The sequence below is a fragment of the Gymnoscopelus microlampas genome (genome assembly GCF_963454915.1).
Source record: "Gymnoscopelus microlampas genome assembly, chromosome: 8".
NCBI lineage: Eukaryota > Metazoa > Chordata > Actinopteri > Myctophiformes > Myctophidae > Gymnoscopelus > Gymnoscopelus microlampas.
In genome coordinates, this window is record NC_139945.1 from 53052029 (window position 1) to 53077086 (window position 25058).

The 25058-nt window shown below is 42.5% G+C and overlaps 1 protein-coding gene across 1 annotated transcript in view; it reads left to right on the plus strand.

Annotated features, from left to right (window-relative positions):
* Nucleotides 1-25058, plus strand: part of LOC311050143 (leucine-rich repeat and fibronectin type III domain-containing protein 1-like protein) — a 195782-nt gene that overhangs the window by 154527 nt on the left and 16197 nt on the right. Inside the window, exon 8 of the mRNA XM_084064113.1 lies at nt 12184-12863. Coding sequence (XP_083920239.1) covers nt 12184-12863 — 680 coding nt within the window. The remainder of the gene's footprint in view (nt 1-12183; nt 12864-25058) is intronic.

Below are 25058 nucleotides of genomic sequence, written 5' to 3' on the forward strand. Positions count from 1 at the left end.
AATAATGACAGAGATAGAACAACATGTTCTATCGTATTCCCCTCACTCAGAGAGATGCAGCAGTAGCCTACAATAATGTCAGGTTTTGAGTATAGGGGGTCTGACTGGATGCTGTTACTGGGAGGTGCTGTACTGCACAGTGGATATGATGACATTTGGTATAGCAGTGGGATTCTGTGGGAACAGGTGACTATGATGAGTGTGCCTATTTGGTTTCAGTGACACATCTTGGTCTTTACCGTTTTCCAAAAGAAGTTGTGTTTTCAGACACAGATTCATTGCACATGGGGATCCCAGGTTGTGTGTCATCCAGAGTAGGAGTGTACCGTATCTGGATCACATTGCGGGTATTCTGTGATTCTATACATTCAGTCTGACACCATAACCCTTATCCACACAGACCCTATGCTGGATTTTGTTTCTCTTTGTTGCTACGTTGTGTGACCTCATTTAAATCAGTCTGTGTTTTTCTCTCATGAGTCCAAAATCATTTCTTTATATTTATGTTGCAGATTTGCTCCCCCTAAGGTCAACATCTCACCCTCCAAAAACTAAACAGTTTAGATGATAAATAATTCATAAGTTTGAGGGAAATACACCCATATATACTGTAATTGCTTTGACCTCAGGCACCAGTAGAGTTGTTTATATGGGGTATGTTACCCTTTGTTTAAACAAGAATGACCAAAGTCATAATAAAGCCGCATGGGCAGGCTTTTTTGGGGCCAATCTTTTCATAGACCTGATTACTTGTTTTTTGGATTGCTTGTTTCTCTCGCCAAACCTGGCAACATTAGCGTCGCAGATTAACGCTGTAATGTTTTGTATATAAGTGGTGGCAACATTTTGTGACACCACACGGGTCTTCCCAACAATAGCTAAGATTGAAGTCAGTGTGAACATGGCCAAATAATAATAACTTAATAGCCAAACTAGGTCTAATGAAGCCCGCTAGCATTTAGGCTAACCCTCCGGCCTGAAGCTCTCTTGTTGTGATTTGTGTTCGTCCATGCTGGCCCCTAATATGGTCTGCTTCCGGGTGGATCAACCTAACTAACAATGAGGATCGTTCTGATTGGTTCCCTTCCCAACTAGTCCCTCAAAAAGAGTAATTCTGATTGGATCTCTTCTCCATTCGTCCCGCCCTAACATTTTCGTCTCGTCTAATTCGTTGACTAACGTGTCCATTACATTTTCGTCTCCCCATTGGCTTAAAAGGGGGGCTTAAAAGGGGGGAAGTGTGATGGACAGCCAGGACAGCCAATGACACTTAGGTGTCACAAAATGTCACTCGGGTGTTGGACTAGGACTGGTGCTGTTTATAGAGCCGCTGCAAGCATGCGGCTAAAAATAATGTATTTTGAGTCAATATTAACTGAAATAACTGATATACTGTACATTGTAAAATTGCAGTTTAAGAACAATATGTTTTATTTTAATAGTTTATTGAAAAGATATTGTATAATTTGGTGTATTTATAGATTTGTATTTGTTTTTATTGTCTCCGCCAGCGCGAAAGGCATGGTGAGAGAGTACGTTTTACCCTCCGTCCGACCGTGTGTGTGTGTCCGTGTGTGTGTCTTGTCTGTGTGTTAGCAGCTAATCTCTGGCACCGTTGGCCCGGTCGCTGCGAAACTGTGCACACACACTCCCTGGATGCCAATTCAGAACCTCTGACTCACATTTTTCACATGGGCCTGTCATAGCGCCACCTGGAGGCCGATTTGTGCAAAACTCATTTCTTTACATTACTCCTACAGATTTTATCCAAACATCATGCAAATCGGTACACAGTATCTCTATAGTCATGTGATCAACACGGATCTGTCCGATTTCCCATATTCCATCCTCATTGGCTAAGGTTCGCTTCCAAAATTAGCAGGATTGCTCTGTTTTGAACAAAATGCCTCAAATCATGAACGCAGCTTGTGATTTCCGTGAAATTTCACAAACACATTCCCACTAGGCCAAGGAAGAAATGCCCTTTATCACATTGGCCTGTTATAGCGCCACCAGAGGTCTAATTTAACAAAACACATTTTTGGAACAAAATGCCTCAAATCATGAATGCAGTGTCTGATTGCCATGAACGACCTAAGAATAAATGGCACCCTTTTCACATTGGCCTATTATAGCGCCACCAGGAGGCCACAATAACATACCTGACCTGGCGGAGACCTGTGCTCCAAGGAGCACTTTTTCTAGTTCAATATGAAATAATCATCTTGTGAATTTGTGAAATGACATTCAATGTTATTTTTCATATTCAAAACGTATCAATAAACATTACAAAGGGACTCAGAGATTACTTCATTCAAATGCTTCTCTATAATTTAACCACATAAAAAGTCATGTTATTTTAATGTTTATGTATATGACTTTAGTCGTCTTCTCTAATATGTTTCTATCATTATCTGGTGTCTTACTGTCTTTACTTTACTCACCTGTAAAGTGGTACACTCTGAATGGATAGTGCGCTCGTGAGTGCATGCATGCATGCATGTGCGTGCGGTGGAGCTAGCCAGTTTTATCAGTTTGTTGGCATCACTTATGTTGATGTCAAATGCCTCCCCCAAAGGATAATACAGTTGATGTTACATGCCTTTCCTCAGAGGATAATACCGACTAGGCCTGTCCCCGACTAAGGATTTGTTTAGTCGAATCTAATTGGCGACTAATTGCCAATAGTCGACTGGCAGTCGACTAATGCAAAAAAAAAAAAAAAGTTTTTTTTTTTTTTTTTTTTTAGGGCCAACATACATTTTATTTCAAAGGGCCAAGTCTACACAGTCTTCCAGCAGAGTTTCTAGTGTCTCTATCTCTCTCTGGAAGAGGTTGCACATGAACTCTGAAGCCGCACTGAGGCGCTCCAACACAAACAATACCAATACAAAGACGAGGAATAAGAAGAAGAAAGTGGAAGTTACGTGTGGTTGCAGGTGTGGACTTGGCCAAAAACTATTAAAAACATTTTTGGCCCTTTTTTTTTTTTTTCGACTAGATTCGACTAAGAGACACGCAGTCGACTCGGACCCCCCGCGACTAATTAGTCAACTATTCGACTAGTCGAGGTCAGGCCTAATACCGACAGGTACTGTATAGTAGCCAGCTTGTTGCATACTGTACATTTTAGGACCTGAGGAACACCTTGCTCTGTCCCGAGAGAGAGAGAGAGAGAGAGAGAGAGAGAGAGAGAGAGAGAGAGAGAGAGAGAGAGAGAGAGAGAGAGAGAGAGAGAGAGAGAGAGAGAGAGAGAGAGAGAGAGAGAGAGCTGGCATTGCGCTGAACCCATTAGCTGTGTAAATGACCCAAGACGATTGCAGGATCAGCTAGGTTTGATTGATTGAAATTGATTGATTGAAATTTGTATTAGGCAAAAGAATGTAAAACAACACAGTTACATTTATAATACTTTTGTCTAAAAGGTCCGGCCAAAAAAGTCCTTAAGGACATGTTTCCGTTGGGGTCCTTGAATTAATTTCATAGACATATATAGTAGCAACTAAACAGTTCAACAATCAACATAAAAATACAGAGGAAAAAAATACCACTATGTACAAAAAAACATGAAAAAAAATTAAAATATATACAAAAAATCACACCCAGTGTGAAGTGGGCGGTGTGGTCACAGTGGTCATCACAGACCCATGACTCACTTAAAAAAAACCATAAATGTGTGTTTGTTTTTTTTAAACACATGTATGTGTTTTTTTTTAAAGTGTGAAGTGGGCGGTGTGTGGTCATCACAGTGGTCATCACCACCAAGGTTTGGCATAAGGGGCCACTTTTAGGAAGACTCCTGCTTGTCTCTCTTTTGACCACCTTTGTTGTCATGCTTTCACCTGTCAGGTGTTTGTCAAGAATACATCCCAAATAGGTAATCTCTTCTTTGCTAGTGATGATTGTGTCATCGACTTTGACCTTGAAGTCATTTACCTTCATTTTACTGAGGGAATGTTTGGTCCCAAATAGAATGGATTCAGTTTTCCCAAGGTGTAGTGACAGTTTGTTATCGGTAAGCCAGGTACGGATTTTTGAGAGTTCAGAGCTGAGAGCTTCCTCAACTTGCAACTTGTCCGCACCCGAGATCAGGAGTGCCGAGTCATCAGTGAACAGGAACAGTTGGCAGTTACAAGCAGCATTCATGTCGTTAATGTATAGAAGGAACAGTAACGGTCCTAGAATGCTGCCTTGAGGAACCCCGCAGCTCACCGGGAGGGATGAGGACATGGTTCCGTTGATGTCAACCACTTGTTCTCTACCCTCCAAGTAAGATCTCATCCAATTTAGTGATGTGCAATCAAAACCAATCAGCCTTCAGCTTATCAAGTAGAATTGTGTGGTTTACAGTGTCAAACGCCTTTTGGAGGTCCAGCATGACATGCCGCAGTATTTGCCCGAGTCTACCTCACGTTTGATGTAGTCGGTCAAAGACAGTAGGCATGTGTCAGTGGAGTGGGATGTTCTGAAGCCCGATTGGAATTCAAACAACAGTTTACGCTCGCTGAGGTAGCTGTTCATTTGTTTTTGGATTGATCGCTCTATAACCTTTGAGATGGAACAAAGGATGGAAACAGGCCTATAGTTGCCAGGATCTAGTTTGCTTCCTTTTTTATATAGAGGGATTACTCTTGCCAACTTGAATTCTTGTGGGATGTGACACTGACTGATGGATAAGTTTGTAATTTGGGCTACTATGGGAGCAATGGTCTCTGAGGAATCTGATGGGGATGTTGTCAAGGCCGGTGGCCTTGTTTGGCTGTAGGGCGAGGAGTTTGTTTTGCACATCATCAGTCAATACAGGTTTGAAAGAGAAGGAATCTTTTTTAGCCCCTAGTTTCTCATAGTGAGCTTGGATGTGGTCGGGGCCAAGTACCTGAATGCTGAACGAGTTTGCTTACCAACTGGGTTGCAACTGTGGTGAAGAAACTGTTAAAATGCCGAAGCATCTGGCTTTTAAATGCCATGGCACACTTACACAAGACCCCAAATTCCAAGGCACACCTAATTATTGACTGCTTTGAAATGCCATATCAATCCTAAAATAAGCATACAGAGAGGTGCTTGCCAAGGTTACTTTTAGTACTGGAGCAAATAAATACAACATTCTCAGTGTTTATTTTATTCCCACTGGACACATTGATGTAATTTCAGAATGAGCTATGTTGAACCAGACTATTGTCGGATTGAAACCTTGTACAGTGTAAGTCCAAAACAGTTACTTTAGGAAATAGAACCTTTGTACCAATGGATCCAATGTAGTTATTATTTTGTCACAAGCTCTTGTTATTAGGCTACTTTTTCATTGGTTCAATAGTTATCAAATCCATAGACAGAATTAAGCACTTTCACTTTCAAAACAAATTGTGAAAATAGCTGATCCATAGCCGCGGAACCGCCCAGAACCGCGAACATTTTTCGCGGTTCTGGGCGGATTGGGTTCGTTTTGTTCAGTTTTTGGTTTCTTTATTTCGGTTTTAGGGCTAGGATTAGGGTTAGGTTAGAGTTATGTTATTTAATTCTTATTTATTATCAAAAAATATATATATTTGTTTTGATGGGGGGGCGGTAGGGGTTGCGGTACCTGGGGGGAGGGGGGGGGGGGCGACCGCACCCCCAGCACCCCTACTTCCCGCGGTACTGAGCTGATCTACAAACTCACAACTCGATACGACACGTGAGCTTGTCAAATATTTTGCTACTTTTGCCCAACACTCTTGGACGACAAATTAAGGCCTTCATTTACGAAGAAATATCAATACAAAAGTTGAAATACCGAGGTACAAGGTTTCTGTCAAACGCTATGCATTTTGAGAATAACTTGCCGAGAGCAGGTCTTCTTCAAAATGGATCTACTGTATGCCTGGGAATTACTCGCTCTGGAACCTGATTTCCATTAAAACATCACTATTCACTAGTCATGTAGGGACTGACCAGATACAGGCCTGCATTTTTGGGTCATAACCTCAATAAATTATACAAAGGACAATCCTCTGTTCTACCTTGTTGTTCTAATCTCCCTGACACTCCACTATCAAACTGACAACAAGTGCTACTACTAATGATGCTTTAGAAAGACCCATTTCTGCACTTTGAAGCCAAACTGCTACCCGGTTTGATTTAAGCTATTCAGCTATTAATGATTTCTGCTGCCATGTACAGTGACACTCGTCATTGTAGTTAGCACACACAGTATGATCAATAAATGGCCGTGTCCCCGTTCCCCTGGCAAAAATAAATCAGTAATTATCCATTTAAACCCACTTGTATCATGAACAACCTCAGTTTGTTTTCCTGAAAGGATTCTGCACTCATGTATGCAAATGCACACTCAATCAGCCAAGCGTGAAAGTCTCTGTGATGAAATAATGGCTTGCACGTACCAAATTGCACGTACCAAATTCGAAAGCTTAGTTTTTTCGTGTTTTGTTGATAATTTAATTTCATATTCATCAAGCATATGCCATAATCCCCTTTTAAACAGTTTGTTTCCTTTTCTTTCTTTTTTTTTTGTTTGGCTAGTAGTGCAACGCCTGTGCTCTCGTGACAGTACTTTTGGAGAACCACTCAACCAATGGACTTAAGACTCAGCACTGCACTTCCTTGGTTTCTCAGGAACAGACCAGCCAAGTGTGTGAGGAACAGTCGGACAGACGGACAGACGAACAGACGGACAGACGGACAGACGGACAGACAGACGCATGTTTATAAACTGATCAGACCCACACGTGTGTGTGTGTGTGTGTGTGTGTGTGTGTGTGTGTGTGTGTGTGTGTGTGTGTGTGTGTGTGTGTGTGTGTGCGTGCGTGCGTGCGTGCGTGCGTGCGTGCGTGCGTGCGTGCGTGCGTGCGTGCGTGCGTGCGTGCGTGCGGGGGGGGTGTGAGAGAGAGAGAGAGAGAGAGAGAGAGAGAGAGAGAGAGAGAGAGAGAGAGAGAGAGAATGTCGTACATGCTGCATCAGTTTCTTCTGCTATTAAAACAAGACACAATTATAGTGTGGCCTCTAGTCCAGTCCAGTCTCTAGCTATCAGCATGAAAGTTACTCAACAGTGTTCAGGGATGTGTGTGTGTGTGTGTGCGTGTGCGTGTGCGTGTGCGTGTGCGTGTGCGTGTGCGTGCGTGCGTGCGTGCGCATGCGTGCGTATATGCGTTTTATCTGATTTATATCTGGTTAGCACCTTGTCGTGCACCAAAAACAGCCGACTTACTGTACAGGCTTTACAACTCATTGCGATGTAACGCGTTGTGATCTTGTAGAATGTAGATTGTCTATTTTCGCGGTGTGAGACACCGGCGTGCAACTAAATATGAATCAGGCTTCACTTTCCTGAACACCCACTGCTGAAGTGCCCTCGAACAGCTCCCGAGCTGCTCGGAGGTGAACAGTACAAGACTGTGGTTGTACTGGGTTAGCTCCCAGGTGTGAATGTGTGTAACTGTACGAGTGTGAGGCCGGGTGTTGCTGAAAAAGAGCCTCCGTGCTCCACTAGCCTACCTGCATCAACAAAGGTTAAAAAAAAGAAACCTTCAGTGCCGTGGCATAATATGTCTGTTCTCTGCTACAACGAGTTAAGGCGCACTGCTAAGTGTATGTTTCGCAAGTAGCAAGTAGCAAGTAGCACTGTGAGCTGTGATTGGTCAGCTAGTGTACAGAGTCAGACATACTCAGATAGTGTTGCCATGTCTGCTTATTATAAATGACTTTAGGCTTGTTTTTATGTAAAGTCGTTTGTAAATAGTGGTAGAGTTCTTTTTTTTTTGTGATGGTTTCTAAAGTGCAGTTGCTTATGTCAAGGACCCCCCAAATTAATATGTATTTGTCCATGGACCCCATCTGAAACTATCTTGTGCGAGGGACCCCCCCATACAAATATCTCACATCTTTTTTCAAGAGTTTTTGAAAATAGCAGATCTAGCGTATAGCCAGCCAACTATCCCACAATCTCCGAATGCTATACAGAGTCTGGAACTACTCCTCCCGAAATTTGAGAGAGGAAGCTGGCACTTCCGTTCACGAAAATATATTTTAAAATTTCCATTTCTGCCAAGCAGCAAGCTACAGTATGCTTAGATTATTTTGATTTCTATTAGGATAAATTTGCGCGACTGTAAAGACGAAACAGAAGTGGGGAATGACCGGAAACATTTGAAAATTGTGGGAGGCAACGAGCCACAACGTAAAGAACACTTTCTGTCATCTCTAGACTGATATTGCAAGATTCAACGCTTGTCTGTATACGTTTTGTTTCTGCCATTTTGTGGTGCCACAGATCGAAAACCCATTCATTTTTTCCCATAGAGATATCCGAATATTTTTATATACATTATTCTAAGCCTGGAACCAAGCCATCCAGACTCCTGGTGTATCATGACCATAAACATTTGATTCTGTGTCCAAAAATATTTGAAAACCGCAAAAAAGTTTGTGTTAAATATAGTACTGTATATAATATAATTAAATATTCAAATATTTTCATCTGATCAGTTTATATGTGTGGGATCGCTTTAGCGATCACACTAATGTTATCTTTACTAGTTGTCTCCGCCAGGAGACATTGTTTTCACTTTCCACATGTCAAGCTAACATTGGTCAAGCCTCACGTGACACGTGACAATACGGTGAAATAGTGTGATCTGATTGGCTAGTGACGTATAGCGGCCTATAAATACATGTGTCACTTTCGTAAGACAGGAATAATCACACTTACACAGACAGGACAGATAGGACACTTACATAGGACACTTACATAGACAGGACGGATAGGACACTTATACAGACAGGACGGATAGGACAATTATACAGACAGGACGGATAGGACACTTATACAGACAGGACAGATAGGACACTTATACAGACAGGACGGATAGGACAGTTATACAGACGGATAGGACACTTGTGTCATGTTACTATGATGACACAGTAACATGTTCTATTTTTTGTAAGAATTAGAACATAAGAATTAGAACATTCCCAACATTCCCAAGTCTGCTGGCGGAGACTTGTGCTCCGAGGAGCACTTTTTCTAGTTATTATTATTATTATTCCGCCCGTTTTTGGATTGGTCAAGCTTCACGTGACATCACAATATGTAATATAAATAGGTAAGACAGAAAAAGTACTTTCTAGTGTGATACTATCAACATTCTTAGCGATCCCACACTGTTTCTTCAGGAACAGTGAATGATTGTCCTCTAAGATCCTCTCTCAGTGTAATATGATTTGCTACAGTACCACCATGAGAGATCGCTATCCTTCTATAGAGTACAGTATGTTTGGGAAAAATGTTCATGAATAGCGCCTGTCAGCTAACTTGACACAATGTGTGATGGTTGATGTAAGATATGACAACCTCCCCATTCACTATTGAAGTTCAAGTTTCATTTGACAGGCAAATTAGTGGATGTTGCAAAAAGGAAAGATAAATCCACATTACTGTCATTATAATCATGGTATACAGTATATGCCTGCCATATTATTTACAAATGAGTGGAGTTGTTAGAAGAGGTGTAACAAAGCTGCTGGCGTAGCCAGTCATTCACTGCCATTGTTTGATGGCCAATTTAACCCTTTAAGACCGGGAACGCATCTGTGTCATTTTAAGATTTCTTTGGCTATATAAAAATAGCAGATATACAAGCTCATAGCACGGCACCGAGTGCCGCGCTATGAGCTTGTAGATCTGCTATTTCTTTTTTAAATTGTGAAAATGTGTGCAAATCTTTAGGTTGAATATATGTATATTTTTTTAAAGCGAAAGTTTTTAACTCAAATCTTTTTATAAATTCACTCAAAAAAGAAACTCAAAATTTTTACAAATGTCTTGTAAATCCTTTCATATTTTTTTTTATTTTTATTATTATTATTATCATTGATTATTATCAATGGTTTTCAAACTTTTTGTGTCAAGGACCCCCAAAATAATATGTATTTGTCCACGGACCCCCTCCCATCTAAAAAATATTTTGTTCCAGGGACACGATTTTTCTAAAAATAGCAAATCTACAAGCTCATAGCGCGGCACTCGGTGCCGCGCTATGAGCTTGTATATCTGCTATTTTTGAATAGCCAAAGAAACCTTAATATGACACACATGCGTTTCCTTCCCGGCCTTAAAGGGTTAACAGAAGTTAAAAACAGTCTGCACAACAAGTAAACACAGAACACAACACACTCTAGCATAAGACACACTCTGACAGGCCTAAATTCAAAAACTGCTCTAAACGAGTGCCTCAAACCAGTTAGCATGCGCACACACAATACAACAAAGTGAGTTACAGTAGAGTTATCTATCACACAGACCACAAATCTAAAACAAAGATACCGCATAGAGCAGAGTAAAAGCAAAACGCATACTGTATACCCACATAGTACTGACACGTGGAAGGGCGTAACAGGACACAATGGAATAATGCATACATGTTTATGAAAGTACAACTCTTCAACTAAGAAGCAATATAAATTCAATTAATAATTGCAAATACACATTTGCACAGATGCATTTGTAAATAAAAAATGTAAAAAATAATGAGAAATTCAAATCGTTTGTGAATAAGTATGCAGTGTGTGTGTGTGTGTGTGTGTGTGTGTGTGTGTGTGTGTGTGTGTGTGTGTGTGTGTGTGTGTGTGTGTGTGTGTGTGTGCGTGCGTGCGTGCGTGCGTGCGTGCGTGCGTGCGTGCGTGCGTGTGCGTGCGCACGCGTGTGTTGGCTTAACTTGAAATGGAGGCAGAGAGACAAACCACCTGACAAACCACGCACGCACGCACACACACACACACACACACACCCACCAAACTTTTAACCAGTTCATCACTCAGACTATTGTAGAACTTGTATGTGTCTCCCTGCAGAGTAGTATAACTATATTTATGGTGCATGGGTGAACGTGGAGTGGACAGATATTGTTATATAGGTGTGTGTGTGGGGGTGGGGGGGGGGGGGGGTCAGAAGTAGAGGGAACACAGGGGAGAGAATGGGTTTTAGATGAAATGTAGAAATTAATTGGTTTATGACAAATTCCGTTAGTCTTAGTGGAGATCTGTGGAAGAGGATGGGAGAGAGGAACAGACAGGAAAAGGGTATAAGAGAAAGCCACAGAATTTAACACAAAAAAACAACCCAAACTGTTCTTCTGTTTTGTTTTGGGTTTTCTGTTTTTCTGGCCTCCCTTTAGCTCCCTCAGGACTGGATTGCGAGGAAAAGACGGAGCGATTTACTTTTGAAGGAGAGGAGAGGAGATGACAGCGGGAGGAATCTATCTGTTTAATCAAAGCGTGATGGTTTCTGTAGCTGTAGGGGGATGAGGGGACGAAGCAGCCTGAGTGTTTGTGAAAAACCACAGGCTTATGAATTCACACTCTGTGGGGAAATATATGGGAAACAAGGTGTCTGGGATATGCTTCAGGCGGCACAGAATACGAATATATAATGATAGAGCATGTCATCATTAGGTAGGCTCTCGTCATTGCATCATGCAACATTGAAAGAACGAATTACAAAAGGACGGTGACAGTGCGTTGTGTTTTTTGGCGACGTTTCATTTGGTTCGGAGCTAGACGGCAGCCGAGTCGTCGGTAGTGTTCAACGTGCAGCCGTGTGGATGTTGTCTCAGCCATTGGCCATTAAACACATTAAAGGGGAAATTTGGACAAAGGTTTTCTTACCTTTTCTATGACGTTGTGATATCTTAGGATGAATGGTACAGTAGAAGCATGTCATAACTCCATCCCGGGTCCGCCACAGCTTAAAACGTGCGCGGATAGGCCTTGCGCTAGATTGCGTATTTTAATAGCTTTTTTTTGTGAGATCTGACGTTTATAGTGACAGAACACTATGCAACCAAAAAAAATAAAGAAAAAAAAACTAAGTCTCACTAGACAAGATCGAAATCTCGAGATTTTGATCTCATCTAGCGAGACTTCTGTTTTTTTGTTTTTTTTTTACTTTTTTTTGACAGTGTTCTATCACTATGAACGTCAGATCTCACAAAAAAAAAAAAAAAAAAGCTATTAAAAAGTACCTCAACATTGTACTTAAGTGCAATACTTAAGTAAATGTACTTAGTTACTTTCCACCACTGTGTATTCATGTGCTCCCACATGCTTATTCACATTCTATTCTATCGTTACTGTGCAATGCTCGCTCGCCCTAGACTAACCCAATCTCCTCTCTCGTCTGATTGGCAGGATGATCCCGTCCAGCAGCAACGACTTCCTGGTCCGCGACCTGGCCGCCGGACGCTCGTACGACCTCTGCGTCCTGGCCGTGTTCGACGACGTCGTCACCTCGCTGACTGCCACGCGTCCCCTCGGCTGCCTCTCGTTCACCACGGACACCGAGTTCAGCCAGTGCCAGGCCATGCACAGCCACTTCCTGGGCGGGACCATGATCATCATCATCGGCGGGATCATAGTGGCCTCGGTGCTGGTTTTCATCATCATCCTGATGATACGGTACAAGGTCTACAACCACCACGGTGGAGCGGGTGGTCAGGGGAAAGGCGGCATCGCGGCGACCATGCCGAGGCCGCAGAGCAACGGACAGGGCGGGGGCGGGGGAGGGGGCGGACAGGTCCATGTCCTCCCTCGCTCCGCCTCCAAAATGACTGACAGTCTGGACGACCAGCCGCTGGGACCGTCCAGGGCCATGTCGCCCTGCGGCACCCAGAGAGACACTGTGGCGCTGGTGGTGGAGGAGGAGGAGAGCGGCGGACGCTGTGGCATTCTGGGGAGGACTGACTCGTTAGCCAATGAGGAGCTGCTGTCACCCACCAACAAGGCCCGCCTCTCGTCCAGGGTCGCCATCGAGATGAAGAGCAGAACCTCCTCCGTCGCCAAAGAGACCACCTCGCCCAAAGAACTGGCAGGTAGAGCGAGAGAGAGAGAAAGGGGGGCGGGTGAGAGCATATACGTTAAGATTTAAGATTGCGTTTTGTATTAACCCATTAAGACCTGAGGCCGATTCTACGAAATGTCTTCTAAATCCTAACAGTTTTCTGAAACACTTGTGTTGCTATAATATCTGTGGTTCTCAAACTTTTTCATGTCAAGGACCCCCAAAATTGTACAAAAATGTATTTGGCCGCAGACCCCTATCTGAAAATATTTTGTTCCAGGGACCCCAGAGAAGCAAATATTTGAGTTACAAATGTTCGCTTTAAAAAAAACATATATTCAAAGATGTGCACACATTTTCACGATTTTTCAAAAATAGCAGATCTACAAGTATATCTGCTATTTTTGAACAGCCAAAGAATTCTGAAAATGACACACAGATGCGTTCCCGGTCTTAATGGGCTAAACTGTTAAATTGTGATATTATCAAGCACAAATATCAAACATGTCGAAAATTCTACATTTCCCAAAAGAAATGTATGTATTTAATCCAGTCTGACCAGGAGCAAGCATAAAACGTATCCCCACCGGCCATAAACATGCCCCCCCCCCCCCCCCACACACACACACACACACACACACACACACACACACACACACACACACACACACACACGCACACACACCCCCACCCCTCAGCAAATCCAACCCTGGAAAGGAAGAGGTTAGTGCAAACAAGGCCGAGGTGAAAGGAGGTAGGAGAGAGGGAGAAATGAGAGGTTGAGGGAGAATAATAATTTAAGAGCGAGACATGAGAGTTTAGCGGTGAGTCCAAAGGTCCAGCAGAGAAAAAGGTACGGCGGACGGGGAAGCGACAAGGCACAATTGAGGGGTGTGAAATTGAGCAAGATGACAGGGATTGTCTGCCTGAGAGCCCGAGTGAGTGTGAGAGATGATGAAAAGAATGAAGAACAGAGAGAGAAAGAGGGAGAGAGAGAGAGAGAGAGAGAGAGAAAGAGAGAGAGAGAGGATGAGACACTGCGCTGCTAGGGTGCCAATTCTAAAATTAGAATTGTGTGTGTGTGTGTGTGTGTGTGTGTGTGTGTGTGTGTGTGTGTGTGTGTGTGTGTGTGTGTGTGTGTGTGTGTGTGCGTGTGCGTTTCAGTAGACTATTATGCTTGCATGGGCAGACATTCAGAAGACAGGCATTGGAGGTCATGTCAGACCACAGTCATCTCTGACTGTTACAATGGTGTTTTTGTTTGGTCTTTACTCGCTAGCAAAAAACCCAGCTTTCCCTTTGGGTCATGTGGGGACCCAAAGGGTTATCGCTATTTCACAATATTTATTCATTCATACATTCCAAGTGGTTGTCGGGGTGGGGGGTCCCCAGTTCAAATATGATTATTTCGGGGAGTCACAGCCTGAAAAGGTTGCGAACTACTGGTGTGGTGTACTGTATAGATCAGGGGGCTGAGGACTACTTGTGTGTCGTGGAATGAGATTTCACACATGAAAGCCTCTATTCTGAGGGTGGTAAATTGCCACACTCGGATGATAATGCCCCAGCTCACTTGTTTTGTCAAGCATGATTTATACTTAGTTGCACGCGGCGAGCCGTTGTCAAGCTCACGCCGTGTCACAAACTTATTTTCGTAACTTTTGCACACCACTGTTTTGATTGATTGAATATTTTATTAGGCAAAAAAAAATGTAAAACAGCATATTTACATTTAAAATACTTTGTCTAACAGGTCCGTTCATAAAAGTCCTTGCGGACTTGTTTCCAATGAGGGCCTTGGTATTCAATTCATAGACATATATAGTGGCACCACAGTTCGAATATCATTACAAAAAAAAAAAAAAAAAAAAACAGCAAAAAAAATAACACTATGTACAACAAAAGAATACAAAAAGGGGGGGGGGGGGGGTCGGCTGTCTAACGGGAAAATGGTACTACCTCCCTTTTTGTCCTCCTGAAAGGTGATTTTTTTTTTAAGGCTCTTTTAAATGAGCCCAGCGAACTGCATTTTTTGAGGGATGGGGTTAGACCATTCCAATACTGGGTGGCAGTGCTGTAGAAGGAGAATTTGCCCATGTTTGTTTTATGGGTGGGTGGTACCAAATTGTTGTTAGCGCTTCCTCTGGTATTGTGACTGCGGGTGTCGCTAACCTTTTGGAGGTAATTACTCAGATATGCGGGAATAGGGGGCATATCGGACAAATTTTCATTTACAATTTTGAAGGCCAGTCCCATCTTTAGTTGTTTAACCCTGTCTTCCACCCTGAGCCAGCCTAGGCTGGCAAAATGGGTGGGAGAAAGGTGGGTCATGGGCCCCAATCCGAGGAGTAGCCGAATCAGTTTGTTTTGGGAGGTTTGAAGCTTAGTCTTCAGTGACACTGAGGTGTTGGAGTACCAGTAGGTGCAAGCATAGTCAAAATGTGGTTGAATCAGGGCCCCTGAGAGGGTCCTGAGGGCCTGAGGGTTGACAAAAGAGGAAACTCTGCCCATAAAACTGGTTCTCTGATTTACTACTTTGACCACCTTTGTCCCCATGCTTTCACCTGACAGGTATTTGTCAAGAATACAACCCAAATAGGTAATCTCTTCTTTGCTAGAGATAATTGTGTCATCGACTTTGACCTTGAAATCATTTACTGTCATACGATGAAGTATAAAATAGGCCAGTGGTTTTAAACCAGTGGTCTGGGGACCACCAGTGGTCCTTCAGGGGGTTCCAGGGGGTCCCCAGCCAAATTAATAGTTAGAAACCAAATTGACCCTTATGTGTCTGTAACTCTGAGAGTGTACAAATGGACTACTCTCAGAGTTAAATGAACACTAATGATGATGATACAGTGTAGACTGAGACCCCAATAAATCAAAAATGGTTGAGTCCCTGGCATATCTTTTCAAATGGGGGTCCCTGGGCTAATATGTGTCAATTTGGGGGTCCTTGACGCGAAAATGGTTGAAAACCACTGAAATAGGCCATTCATTTTGGAAAAAACTAAAAGATGACACAATTATGGAGATACAAGTACAATAGTAAGGAATACAGAATGGATTATAGTGACATTGCACAACATGAGAAAGAAGAAAATGCATTTCAAGTTTTTATATTTAGGTTTTCAATAGGGATTTGAAAGACACTGTCTATGCTGTTTCTAGTTTTTTTTTATGACTTTATTTTTCATTTTTCAACTTTATCATGTGGACAGCAATCGACAGTGCTGTCCTCAATCTACAACCATTGAATAATGGGTTGTAGATATAAAATAAACCTTTGAATAATGTAATCGGTGAAAGACCTTGAACTGGATGAGACCATGTCTAATACAAAACGATGAAGAGTGGATACGCTCAATACTATAGTTCCATATAGCATCTGGGATCTCTATGCCTATATCCTGCTCCCATGCCGACTTTGCTCCCGGCCAGGATAGGGGGTTCAGGTTTTGAATCGCATTGTATAGACTTGAGATGGTGCCTTTCTGTGAAGGATTCAGAATAGGCTCTATATGCACAGTAGCCATATTGGAAAGAAATTGGGCCTCTTCTTACTTCCTTCACAGGTGTTACCAATGATACTAATGAAGGCTCTGTTCCATTCTGGTCAGGGTGCTGATATCGTGCATGTTGGCTCACTAGAAACACTCCATTTTGGTTCCCAAATGGCCCCTTATGGTGGGAGTGTAACTCTGAGAGTGTACAAATGGAACCAAATGGACCCTTCCGGGTCCATTTGGTTCCATTTGTACACTCTCAGAGTTATGGGGGTCCATCAAAATAAGACAACCACTATGCCACACTAAATGGAACAGAGCCTTAATTAGTATCATTGGTAACACCTGTGAAGGAAGTAAGGAAGGGGCCCAATTCATTCCCAATATGGCTGCTGTGCATAGAGCCTATTGTTTCTAGTTTCTAAAGGAAGATTGTGCGAGTGTCTATAGCGGCCGTTACTGAGAAGCAGGGTCTTCTTTGAATTTGAATTTCAGTCTAGACTCTGAAGCCGAAAAGAGAACTTTATTGCTGGATCTATAAGCTCAGGCCTTTCTGTTGCGTAAGGAGTTATGAGACCACTAATATAGCTGGGGAGCAAGACTCACATATGACCGGCACACAAATATTACGTCCCTCTTCCCTTTTATTTGAAGAGCCACCTACACTGGATAGGGAGCACAGCCACAGACCAAAAATAAAGAGTTGATATGAAATGCAATAAAGGTCTTCTGGTGGGCTGTTCCATTTCATTAAGACCGCCAATTTAGTCCCGTAACTCATTAAGACCCAGTACCGCGGGAAGTAGGGGTGCTCTCAACGCCTCGCAGCGCGAGGCGTTGAGAGCTTGTAGATCTGCTATTTTTGGCTAATGTTCCCCTCAGAAAAGGAATTTTAGGGTTCAACTGGTTAATGTAAAAAAAATAAAAATCCTATCACACAAAGATTTGGCGGACCCCCTATAGTAGCTCTGAGGACCCCCTAGGGGTCCCGGACCCCCTGTTGAAGACCCCTGTTTTAGACAAAGGTATTATAAATGTAACTGTGATGTTTTACTTTTTTTTGCCTAATAAAGAATTCATCAATCAATCAATCAAACTCACAATCAAACGCACACATTTTTACATTTTTGAATAGCCAAACAATGTGATATATATAGCTAAAATCTAAAATGACAGATGCTTTCCCGGTTTTAATGGCTTAACGCCAGCTGTACTGGTTCCGCATTTGTGTGTCGCACTTAGAAACTCGTCAATAGGCTCTATTCACAGCAGCCATACTATGAAGACATTCACAGGTGTTACCAATGATACTAATGAAGGCTCTGTTCCATTCTGGTCAGACGGAGTCAGGGTGCTGATATTGTGCACAGCATGTTGGCTCACTGGAAACACTCCCAAATGGCCCTTTACGGGTGTGTAACTCTGAGAGTGTACAAATGGAACCAAATGGACCCTTACGGGTCCATTTGGTTCCATTTGTACACTCTTAGAGTTATGGGGGTTGTGGAAATCTGAAATTCAAAAATGTGAGAACCACTGTGCTACACTAAATGGACCAGAGCCTTCATTAGTATATTGGTAACACCTGTGAATGTCTTACAACATGGCTGCTGTGCATAGAGCCTATTGTGCTACTGATAAACATAAAAAATGCAGCCCCAAAAGGCCAAAGGATAAAACAGTAGAACAAAGCAATATCTAAAAAAAAAAAAAATCCATCAGCGTCTTAGAAATGAAATAACCCAGCCACCCCCACAACCCCAATTAACCTTACTTTCTCCTTGGACAGGAATTCTCCGTATTTTTGTTATGATATCATACTCTGTGGGGGAAAGTCCTTTATAAGATGTTTCTGAGTAATCAATAAGATGTCCTTGGGTCACCTGAGTGTTGAAACAGCATTAAAAAGTTGAGGCAAAGCAGGGCAAGTTTATTTGTATGGCACATTTCAACGGCATGCTTAACACAAAATGTTAAGCATTAAAACACATTGTAAAAGGACATTTGAATACTTGATTACAGTGTTGAATAAATGATAAAAACATGCATTAACACATTCCATGCCAGAGTTTAATCTCATAATGTACTCACCAGTGCCAGCGTTTTATTGTTGTTTTTTTTTTTTTTCACATCACCACAGACCTCGTTAAATTCCTTAAGATCGCACGTTAAACTGTTTGTAAACACACAGGCGATCCGTCTGCGTCGGCCAGCGAAAACCATTTCGATAGGCGATCCGCCATCTTGTAGTTACAACGGTTTATGTTAAACAGCGATCAGCGACGAGAAAAACTATAACCGAGAAAATGGCGTTTTAGTGTCCGCTTTAGAATGGAGGCGGATGGCAACGAAAATCTCCGGAGAAGAATAATTCCGCTTCCGGTGGTGCTACAATGAAATGTGTCGTGGCGAACGAGGCCTACAATGAAATTTCAACCTGTGAGTAAAAAAAAAAGAAAAAAAGACCTTTTCGGTCTTCGCGTATATCTACGCGACTGGCACGCTGCGCAATTAAAGGGCAGCGGAAACAGAAAAGTCTTCAGCTTTGAAATAACATACTGTAGTTGTTGCACACAAAGTGTTCACCAGGTAAGATGTGGGTGAGTGTGAGGTATGTTTGGTTACATGTCGCCTTTCCGACATGTCGCCTTTCCGACGTTAACGAACCCTATACCTAACCCTAACCGCACGCGGAAGCCACTAGTCGGAGTGGCGAGATGTCGGAATGGAAGGAGCACCCCGGTATGTTAATGGATGTATGTATGTATGTAGGTTAAGGTGGCATGATATTGACTTGCTACAAATGTGTTGCTGCCATTAATCTCTGCTTGCAGGTGTTTTTAATAACTTAGCATTTTAATATGTAAAGCAACAGTGTCACATTCCTGAGGTAAGGTCAAAGTGATGTTATGGAATACATTTACAGTAGAAGATACAAAGTGAATCTGCAATGACGTTTGAGCCTATACTCTACAGACTGAAGACATTCTCAGTCTGAAGAATATCATAGGCTCAAAATGTCATATCGTTTGGATATGCCACTAAATGTACACTTACATGTACAGCTACAGTGTGAAGATTTTCTGTGTATCTTCTATGATGGTTTTCCTTTGATCTATCACCAATTGGTTTGGATGCACGTGACTACTGTGTACCGTTTTATATATTTACAGTAGACCACAACTAGGAAAGAACATTTGCTCAAATCTGTGTCCATATAAGCCTGAGTTACTAGAAGTTGACTTTTAAACAAGCAAGAATGACATCAAGAATGATGTCATGGTGGACAGAGAGAATCAGAATCAGAATCAGGTTTACTGTCACATCACAGGTTTACAAGGTAAAGAAGTGGGTGAAATTCGTTTTTGTACATATTCCCATCGCAACGTTAATTTCCATAGAAAGAAGAGTGGGGAGAGAGAAGAAGAAGAGGGGTGGGGGGCAAGTTGGCCTATTATAGCGCCACCAGGAGGCCACAATAACCTACCTGAGCTGGCGGAGACCTGTGCTCTGAGGAGCACTTTTTCTAGTTATTAATATTATTACTAGTGGTGGTAGTAGAAAATAGCAGATCTACAAGCTATCAACAAATAACTCAGTAGTACAGTACCTTCACAGAAAAACAATCACACCCAGAGTGAAGTGAGCGGTGCTATTTATGAGCGAAGTTTTAAGTAAATTACATCATGTGTCTCGCTAGCCAATCACAGCACGTCCTGCAAAGATAAGTATTCAGACCCTTTGCTGTGACACTTGTATATTTGCACCGCTCGGTGCTCAACAAGTAGCACGGGTCCAAAAAATGGGATCCGAACCGAAAAGGACCCGTGGATAATTGGAGCGGTCCGAACGGAACCGAGAAAACATTCTAAACAACTGGACCCGGCCCGAAACGGGACCAAGGAAAACTGGACCCGTTCCGAAACGAACCGAGGGTAATCCAAATGTACTACACCCGGTCTGACCGACAGACTGCGTCGTGTGCATTCTGCTGTCCGGCTCCCTTCATCTCTATTGCACTGGTGATGTACGTGGAATGTAGCCTACATCACCATTCCTGTTTTTATAGATAACTAAATGATATGATCTACTATATCATGCAGAGATGTCGCTTGCCAAAAATGAAATGAATAAAGTGGGCATTACCGCATGAGTGAACTGCTGCGCAACGAATACCGCCAGCTCGCCCCAAAACAGTCGCCCCGGGGAAAATCCGGTGGTGTTCGCCTGGTTTTCCTAAACATATCAGTAAACTATGCCTAAACCTATAACCTTATTCCTAATCTTAACCTCAGTAAAACTATGCCTAATCCTAAACCTATTTCTACCCTTATCCTCGGTAAAACAAATACAAGAATACAGGAACCGCTGGTCCGCCTGAAAAATGGGGCCGAGGATGTTTTAGGGCGAGCTGCGGCAGAGCCTTTCCATGCGCGACACCGTCGCCCAACTTTCACCACTTTATCCATTGCAGACAGACAGTCACTGTGCTTGCATAATATCCACGACCCACACGTGTTCGGGTCCCTTTATCGACAACTGGGTCCGGTTTGGTTCAGATTCTATCACCTCGGAAAATCCGGTTCTGTTTATCAACACACATGAGCGAACCACGCTGGCTGATTAGTAGGAGACAGCAGGTCTATCAGCTGTGTTGTTGGCGTATCAAAAATAGCAGACATACAAGCTCACAACGCGGCGCGTTGCAACGTGCTGTGAGCTTGTAGCTCTGATATTTTCAATGCGCGACACCATCGTACAACGAATAGGCGAATCTACAACTGCAGCGCGCAGCAGAGCATGCTGTCGGGAATTAGACCACAGTCAGATCATGATAAAAACTTTAAATGATTATTATTTTAATGGTTTTAGCATGCATTCTGCTGTGTTGCAGACAGACAGAGGACATTTCGCCGACTTTATATCCCCGCAGATTATATCCATAAACATGCTCCACAGTCCACAGCTGCACAATGTTGTACGATATGTATAGGGGGTCCCTACTTCATCTCTCTGTCAACTAAGGGGTCCTTGGCTGAAAAACTTTTTAGACCCCTGATGTACACCCCTGCTCCTCAAGTTGAGGACCACTAGGGTCCCTGTGTGTGTGTGTGTGTGTGTGTGTGTGTGTGTGTGTGTGTGTGTGTGTGTGTGTGTGTGTGTGTGTGTGTGAGAGTGAATGTAGAGGGGGGGGGGTTAATAGAACAGCCTCCACCTGCAGCGTGAGAGAAACAGGTCTGCCCCTCTCTCTGTCTCTATCTGAAATGCCCTTTCTCTGCCTCTGCAGTTTCTGACGTCGAATTGTGGGCGTTCACTCCCCTTCATTAATAAAGGTTGGCGGGGCTAAGGGCCCATTCTTTGCATTCCAACTTTTCAATCTGTAGGGACAGAGAGCTACTCTCTCTGTCCAAAAAGGGAAGAAATACCTCTCTGTTGAGTGATCTTGAAATATTTAATGCAAACGGATGTGTTTTGGCTGTAAGCCTTCATCAGCATTGACGGTTGCTTAAATTCCTCTTTTTTTCCACAGGAGAAAATATGGAAATCTGCACAGGTTTTCAGATTGAACTTATTCCATTATTTAATGATGTTAAAAGAAAAAAAGCAGATTGTGCAAAGGCGGAGCATCCTTCAGGGATGCTAAGCAGACCTTGACGGTCTGCTCGTTTGCCTAGAGCGGAGCTGAACAAAGCTCCGTAAAAGCGGAGGAGCAGCTTTTACGGATTACCTTGTGTGCACTAAACAGATGTCCGAATACAAAAATGAAGTTGTCAAAGCGTAACATCCTGTATATCACAGTAAGACAATATCAAATCTGACGTGACTTTGAGCTGAGGTTCTTTGTTTGTCTTCCATTAGAAGATTAGGTTGCTGTGGTTAGTGGAACAACAACATGAATCCCAGTCCCAGCATCCTCTGTTGGGGAAGCCACAGCTGAGTGGGTAGAGAGGCCGTCTGGGAATCGAACGGTCCTTGGCCCCCCTGTCCAACCAGTCTATGTGTTGAAGTGTACCTGAGCTTGTCACTTAACTCCGAACTGCTCCCGGCCAGTCCCGGGCACTGTATTAGACCATTAAAACCGGGAAAGCATCAAGTTTCATTTTAGATTTTTGTGTTGGCTACTCAAAAATAGCACATGTACGAGCTTGTACATCTGTTATTATTTAAAACATTTTTTAAAGTGTTTTAAATTTCGAATAATTCAGATTTTTTAACATAAGCTTCTCTTCTGGGGGTCCCTGTCGCAAACACTTTCAGAAGGAGGTCCACGGCCAAATATATATACAATTATGGGGGTCCTTGGCACGAAAAAAGTTAGGGGAACTGATTTAGAAGGCATTTGTAGAATCGGCCTCAGGTCTTCATGGGTTAATAGCACCCATTGCTCATAATAGGATGGGTAAATGCAGAGGACGTATTTCACGTATATGCAAAATGTAGGCTACAGTAACAAAGGAGTGTGGACTAAATTATTAATTAATTTTTTCATTGTTTCATAATTCATTCCTACTGGAGACCTGCGTTGGGCAGTAGCTTACAGCCAGTGCTTAATTAAGGCCGGAGCTGGGCTACGCTCAGCTACCTCTAGAAGACGTACCGTCACCTCAAATGCACAAACAATACAATACGTCTTTATTTAGACTATTTATTATTTATTCAGCTTTCACATTTTCCCCACATGTCCCTTCCTGCAATGGAAAAGGACCGTGGATTAAATCAAACTGAGTTCGGTGTGTAAATCTTCACAGAAAACACTTTATTATTCGCTGTTAGAAAGCTTGCGAGTGGGCTGATCGAGTTGCGGAGAGCTTCGCCTCCCCCTCACGTGTCAATGTCAATGTTTACAACTTGAGAAAACATGTGGAAATATCCTTAATCCCAGAGAGAGAGAGAGAAAGAGAGAGAGACACCACAAGAGTAAATTGACAAATGAGCAGGCAAACGTGTGTTCTCTCCTCAGTAAATAGATAACAGCCTACGCAGATGCGCATCTGTTTCTGGGTGTGTTGCTGAGCTGGGCAGCGTGTGTCTGTCTGTGTAGTTAACTAGTTGTACGAACTCTTGTTTTATTTTTGTATTGTTTTATTGGATCTTGTTTAGTTGATACACTTATTTGTTTTAGCTCGTACTCATTTGATTTTGCCATTTTTGTCTCATCTGTTTAAGAAAGTAGGTAGCTGATATATTGCACTTTTACCTTGGCGCTAGGTATACTCTTGGTTGCTTGTTTTTGCAGGAAATATACTTAAAACTTCTGGTGATTAGTAGTTTTCGTTCCCTACCTATGTTGAATACACTTATTGTAAGTCGCTTTGGATAAAAGCGTCTGCTAAATGACTGTAATGTAATGTAATGTAGTGACTATGTTAAAAGACCTGAGGCTGCGTCTAAAAAAATCTAAATCCTAAAAAAAAATCGGAAAAAAATATTAAAAAATATTTTTCACGATTTTTCTAAAATAGCCAAAGAAATCTAAAGTGACACAGATGCGTTCCAGGTCTTAAAGGGTTAAGAGTGATTAGTAGTGGTTAAACCGCGTTGCTCGTGAAAATGCCATGGATTCATAATATGCGCAAAATGAAACTGGTCGTGAAATGGCAGTCCAAGGCGCACATTTTAAAACAAGATTTGTCCATATTTCCCCCCCCCTCTCTGACAAATCCTGACGGAAGAGAAACGAGTGGAAGTGAAGAAAAGGCATAATACTCCAGTTAAGTAAAAGTACCTCAACATTGTACTTAAAGGGGAATATCACTCATTTTCAGCATTGAAAATACACCTTAGAGCTGTTGTGTGGAAATAAGAAAAAACTTCTATGTTGCCTAGAAGTGGATAATTGACTTTTGGCTGAGGGGGCGGAGCCAAAAGTACACCTTGCGCACCTTATCCACTTCTAGGCAACATTGAAGGGGGGGACTTTTTTGTTATTTCTACACAGCTCTAAGGTGTATTAAACACATAGTTCAATGTTGAAAATGAGTGGTATTCCCCTTTAAGTATGTACTTGAGTAAAAGTACTTACAGTAGCTACTTTCCACCACTGAATATATACCTATATAATATATGTCCTGTCCGTCGCAATATAAACACTTCCCCTCTATCTGTGAGCAACTCCTCACAAATAAACAGCGCCTCTCTCGCGCACGCCCGCTCACTATCTCATTCTGTTTCTGTCTGTTTGTGATGTTTTTCGATCTCCTGTCTATCCACACTACACTGACAAAAATAACTGTTCTCTCCTTGAAAAGAAAACAATAGCTCACTGGAGACGATAAGCAATAGATAAGGTCGAGTTCCTTTCCTTTGTTTAAAAAAATATATAAATGCTGAATACTTCAGGAGAACTTGATTAAATATCCAAGACTGTTCTGTTGAAAAATTTAAGGGGCTTTATTTTAACATGGCTTGGCAAAGTAAACACAAGATGACCAACATGTTTCAGCTCATCAGTCTCGCGTCACCAGACAACTATTCCACAATCTCTGAATGCTACTGTATATAGAGTCTGGAACTCCACTTCCCGAAAGCTGTTTAACGGAAGTTGTTCAGACCGGAAAGACATTCGACCAATCACGACGCGGTGCCCGCGGACCTGTAGTTTGTAAATTGTGGGAGGCAACAGTCTGGTAACGCGAGACTAGCTCATCAGGGTCCACTGACAACTGTGGAGTTGTTCCAGTGACAACAAATGGCAGTATTATCTTGGGGATTCATGTTTT